General features: G+C 43.7%; 1 protein-coding gene across 2 annotated transcripts in view; it reads left to right on the plus strand.

The window, feature by feature from the left end:
* The window catches only part of pald1a (phosphatase domain containing paladin 1a), a 187,557-nt gene that overhangs the window by 49,091 nt on the left and 132,397 nt on the right, over positions 1–6,069 (plus strand). For both annotated transcript variants that reach the window (XM_055936967.1, XM_055936966.1), the window contains exons 2-3: positions 917–1,150; positions 1,500–1,602. In XM_055936967.1, coding sequence (XP_055792942.1) covers positions 930–1,150; positions 1,500–1,602 — 324 coding nt within the window. In that variant the 5' untranslated portion in view covers positions 917–929. The remainder of the gene's footprint in view (positions 1–916; positions 1,151–1,499; positions 1,603–6,069) is intronic.

Below are 6,069 nucleotides of genomic sequence, written 5' to 3' on the forward strand. Positions count from 1 at the left end.
AGATTGTTGTTGAAGGCTGTAGCAGAGGGTTCAGCATCAGATGTAGAGCCCTGGGTTTATTCAGAGAGGTGCTGCAGATGGATGCCAGCTCAGATTGTTGTTGAAGGCTGTAGCAGAAGGCTCAGTATCAGATGTAGAGCCCTGGGTTTATTCAGAGAGGTGCTGCAGATGGAGGCCAGCTCAGATTGTTGTTGAAGGCTGTAGCAGAGGGCTCAGCATCAGATGTAGAGCCCTGGGTTTATTCAGAGAGGTGCTGCAGATGGAGGCCAGCTCAGATTGTTGTTGAAGGCTGTAGCAGAGGGCTCAGCATCAGATGTAGAGCCCTGGGTTTATTCAGAGAGGTGCTGCAGATGGATTCCAGCTCAGATTGTTGTTGAAGGCTGTAGCAGAGGGCTCAGTATCAGATGAGGCTATAATGAACATTGGAACACATCCAACCTCAGGATTGATGTGACCCTTTAGCCTGTTGAAATGTTGAGCGATACAGATCTAGGATCAGGGTTTTACAGCTTGGTATGTTCTGAGAAAGCTGCTGGAACTGCTGTAGAAACATCATCAAGAAAAGCAATGAGAGAAGTTGTCTCATTGTTATATTTCACTATTCATGCGTTTCCTCTTTCAATCAGCAGGCTACAATTTGAACGTGGTGGTGTTGGAATCAACACAGATTTGTGAAACCTCTATAGTGTGCCTCAGTGTGCCTCAGTGTGCCTCAGTGTGCCTCAGTGTGCCTCAGTGTGCCTCAGTGTGGCCTCATAGTGTGACTGAGTCCTCTCCTCTGTTCCTGTTTGACTTCCTGTGACTGAGTCCACTCTTCTCTATTCCTCTGTTTGACTTCCTGTGTCTGAGTCCACTCTTCTCTATTCCTCTGTTTGACTTCCTGTGTCTGAGTCCACTCTCCTCTTGTCGTCCCCAGCTGCTTGTTGAGTATGGGTACAACTGCCAGTGCAGCTCCACAACCCGTCTCTGTCTCAGGCTCCATATCCTCTGTAGCAGCATCCCAGCATCCTCCTCCGCTTGAGAGTCTCCGTGGCAACGGGGCGGTGAACAGCAGGCAGTCTCTCAGCATGAGCTCTTCCCAGACGGGGAAGATCCACAGCGGCAAGGCCAAGTCTATCATCACTAACAAGGTGGCCCCTGTCGTTATCACGTAAGTCTCATCACGCCTCCAATCATTCAAGTCACGTAACCACCATCCAAGGGATGTTACCATGATAATCCCTGAGGCTTTGATCACTAAGGTGTGAATGGATGGGGGGGGGGGAGTGTGTGGGGACGGGGGTGATTGGTGAAGTGTGGGGACGGGGGAATAGTTGAGTTGTGTGTGTGCTGTTATCTAGTTTGTCTTGTCTTGGGTTCAGAAGATAAGGTCATTTATCTTATCTAACTAATGAAATGTTGGGTCGGTCTCCAGTGGGAACCTCAGGACCACTAAGAGGGATTGAATGCTTTGTTTCACCATGTTGCAGATGACAGCTCCATTATCTTCTGTATTCTAGATATAATTGCAGACAGGAATTTCAGATCCACGATGACCTCTTCAGAACAAACTACAAAGTGGGCCGGATATCAGACTCAATGCCTGAACACTACTTGGTACAGGTAGGAAGAAAACACAACACAACCCCCCCCCCAGCCACAACACAGCCCCCCAGCCAGCCACAACACAGCCCCCCCAGCCACAACACAGCCCCCCCCCCCAGCCACAACACAGCCCCCCCCCCCAGCCACAACACAGCCCCCCCCAGCCACAACACAGCCCCCCCCAGCCACAACACAGCCCCCCCCCCAGCCACAACACAGCCCCCCCCCAGCCACAACACAGCCCCCCCCCCCCCAGCCACAACACAGCCCCCCCCCCCCAGCCCCCCCCCCAGCCACAACACAGCCCCCCCCCAGACACAACACAGCCCCCCCCCCAGCCACGACACAGCCCCCCCAGCCACAACACAGCCCCCCCCCCCCCCCCCAGCCACCATCATTGTTTTGTTCTGCATTTAGAGAGGAGACCTGGATCAAAATGATCTGACAGCAGCCCTCTCTCTCTCCAGAGCTGCCCCTTCATGTTACACCTTGTTCCTTCACATTGATGTTGTTACCCCTTGTTACTTCACATTGATGTTGTTACCCCTTGTAACTTCACATTGATGTTGTTACCCCTTGTTACTTCACATTGATGTTGTTACCCCTTGGTACTTCACATTGATGTTGTTGGTACCCCTTGGTACTTCACATTGATGGTGTTGTTACCCCTTGTTACTTCACATTGATGTTGTTACCCCTTGTTACTTCACATTGATGTTGTTACCCCTTGTTACTTCACATTGATGTTGTTACCCCTTGGTACTTCACATTGATGTTGTTGGTACCCCTTGGTACTTCACATTGATGGTGTTGTTACCCCTTGTTACTTCACATTGATGTTGTTACCCCTTGTTACTTCACATTGATGTTGTTGTTACCCCTTGTTACTGCACATTGATGGTGTTACCCCTTGTTACTTCACATTGGTGTTGTTACCCCTTGTTACTTCACATTGATGTTGTTACCCCTTGTTACTTCACATTGATGGTGTTGTTACCCCTTGTTACTTCACATTGATGATGTTGTTACCCCTTGTTACTTCACATTGATGTTGTTACCCCTTGTTACTTCACATTGGTGTTGTTACCCCTTGTTACTTCACATTGATGGTGTTGTTACCCCTTGTTACTTCACATTGATGTTGTTACCCCTTGTTACTTCACATTGGTGTTGTTACCCCTTGTTACTTCACATTGATGATGTTGTTACCCCTTGTTACTTCACATTGATGTTGTTACCCCTTGTAACTTCACATTGATGTTGTTACCCCTTGTTACTTCACATTGATGTTGTTACCCCTTGTTACTTCACATTGATGTTGTTACCCCTTGTTACTTCACATTGTTGCTGTTACCCCTTGTTACTTCACATTGATGTTGTTACCCCTTGTTACTTCACATTGATGATGTTGTTACCCCTTGTTACTTCACATTGATGTTGTTACCCCTTGTTACTTCACATTGATGATGTTGTTACCCCTTGTTACTTCACATTGATGTTGTTACCCCTTGTTACTTCACATTGATGTTGTTACCCCTTGTTACTTCACATTGATGATGTTGTTACCCCTTGTTACTTCACATTGATGTTACCCCTTGTTACTTCACATTGATGATGTTGTTACCCCTTGTTACTTCACATTGATGTTACCCCTTGTTACTTCACATTGATGGTGTTGTTACCCCTTGTTACTTCACATTGATGTTGTTACCCCTTGTTACTTCACATTGGTGTTGTTGTTACCCCTTGTTACTTCACATTGATGGTGTTGTTACCCCTTGTTACTTCACATTGATGCTGTTACCCCTTGTTATTTCACATTGATGGTGTTGTTACCCCTTGTTACTTCACATTGATGTTGTTACCCCTTGTTACTTCACATTGGTGTTGTTGTTACCCCTTGTTACTTCACATTGATGTTGTTACCCCTTGTTACTTCACATTGATGTTGTTACCCCTTGTTACTTCACATTGATGATGTTGTTACCCCTTGTTACTTCACATTGATGATGTTGTTACCCCTTGTTACTTCACATTGATGTTGTTACCCCTTGTTACTTCACATTGATGTTGTTACCCCTTGTTACTTCACATTGATGTTGTTACCCCTTGTTACTTCACATTGATGTTGTTGTTACCCCTTGTTACTTCACATTGATGTTGTTACCCCGTGTTACTTCACATTGATGTTGTTACCCCGTGTTACTTCACATTGATGTTGTTACCCCTTGTTACTTCACATTGTTGTTGTTACCCCTTGTTACTTTACATTGATGATGTTGTTACCCCTTGTTACTTCACATTGATGTTGTTACCCCTTGTTACTTTACATTGATGATGTTGTTACCCCTTGTTACTTCACATTGATGTTGTTACCCCTTGTTACTTCACATTGATGTTGTTACCCCTTGTTACTTCACATTGGTGTTGTTACCCCTTGTTACTTCACATTGATGATGTTGTTACCCCTTGTTACTTCACATTGATGTTGTTACCCCTTGTTACTTCACATTGATGATGTTGTTACCCCTTGTTACTTCACATTGATGTTGTTACCCCTTGTTACTTCACATTGATGATGGTGTTACCCCTTGTTACTTCACATTGGTGTTGTTACCCCTTGTTACTGCACATTGATGTTGTTACCCCTTGTTACTTCACATTGATGTTGTTGTTACCCCTTGTTACTTCACATTGATGTTGTTACCCCTTGTTACTGCACATTGATGATGTTGTTACCCCTTGTTACTTCACATTGATGTTGTTACCCCTTGTTACTTCACATTGATGATGTTGTTACCCCTTGTTACTGCACATTGATGATGTTGTTACCCCTTGTTACTTCACATTGATGGTGTTGTTACCCCTTGTTACTTCACATTGATGATGTTGTTACCCCTTGTTACTTCACATTGATGGTGTTGTTACCCCTTGTTACTGCACATTGATGTTGTTACCCCTTGTTACTTCACATTGATGTTGTTACCCCTTGTTACTGCACATTGATGATGTTGTTACTCCTTGTTACTGCACATTGATGATGTTGTTACCCCTTGTTACTTCACATTGATGGTGTTGTTACCCCTTGTTACTTCACATTGATGTTGTTACCCCTTGTTACTTCACATTGGTGTTGTTACCCCTTGTTACTTCACATTGATGGTGTTGTTACCCCTTGTTACTTCACATTGATGGTGTTGTTACCCCTTGTTACTTCACATTGATGTTGTTGTTACCCCTTGTTACTTCACATTGATGTTGTTACCCCTTGTTACTTCACATTGATGTTGTTACCCCTTGTTACTTCACATTGATGATGTTGTTACCCCTTGTTACTTCACATTGATGTTGTTACCCCTTGTTACTTCACATTGATGGTGTTGTTACCCCTTGTTACTTCACATTGATGTTGTTACCCCTTGTTACTTCACATTGATGTTGTTACCCCTTGTTACTTCACATTGATGATGTTGTTACCCCTTGTTACTTCACATTGATGTTGTTACCCCTTGTTACTTCACATTGATGTTGTTACCCCTTGTTACTTCACATTGATGATGTTGTTACCCCTTGTTACTTCACATTGATGTTGTTACCCCTTGTTACTTCACATTGATGTTGTTACCCCTTGTTACTTCACATTGATGTTGTTACCCCTTGTTCCTTCACATTGATGCTGTTACCCCTTGTTACTTCACATTCATGGTGTTGTTACCCCTTGTTACTTCACATTGATGATGTTGTTACCCCTTGTTACTTCACATTGTTGTTGTTACCCCTTGTTACTTCACATTGATGTTGTTACCCCTTGTTACTTCACATTGATGTTGTTACCCCTTGTTACTTCACATTGATGTTGTTACCCCTTGTTACTTCACATTGATGGTGTTGTTACCCCTTGTTACTTCACATTGATGGTGTTGTTACCCCTTGTTACTTCACATTGGTGTTGTTGTTACCCCTTGTTACTTCACATTGATGTTGTTACCCCTTGTTACTTCACATTGATGGTGTTGTTACCCCTTGTTACTTCATATTGATGTTGTTACCCCTTGTTACTTCACATTGATGGTGTTGTTACCCCTTGTTACTTCACATTGATGCTGTTACCCCTTGTTATTTCACATTGATGGTGTTGTTACCCCTTGTTACTTCACATTGATGTTGTTACCCCTTGTTACTTCACATTGGTGTTGTTGTTACCCCTTGTTACTTCACATTGATGTTGTTACCCCTTGTTACTTCACATTGATGTTGTTACCCCTTGTTACTTCACATTGATGATGTTGTTACCCCTTGTTACTTCACATTGATGATGTTGTTACCCCTTGTTACTTCACATTGATGTTGTTACCCCTTGTTACTTCACATTGATGTTGTTACCCCTTGTTACTTCACATTGATGTTGTTGTTACCCCTTGTTACTTCACATTGATGTTGTTACCCCGTGTTACTTCACATTGATGTTGTTACCCCGTGTTACTT

This window comes from Salvelinus fontinalis, chromosome 1 (genome assembly GCF_029448725.1).
Source record: "Salvelinus fontinalis isolate EN_2023a chromosome 1, ASM2944872v1, whole genome shotgun sequence".
Taxonomy (NCBI): Eukaryota; Metazoa; Chordata; class Actinopteri; order Salmoniformes; family Salmonidae; genus Salvelinus; species Salvelinus fontinalis.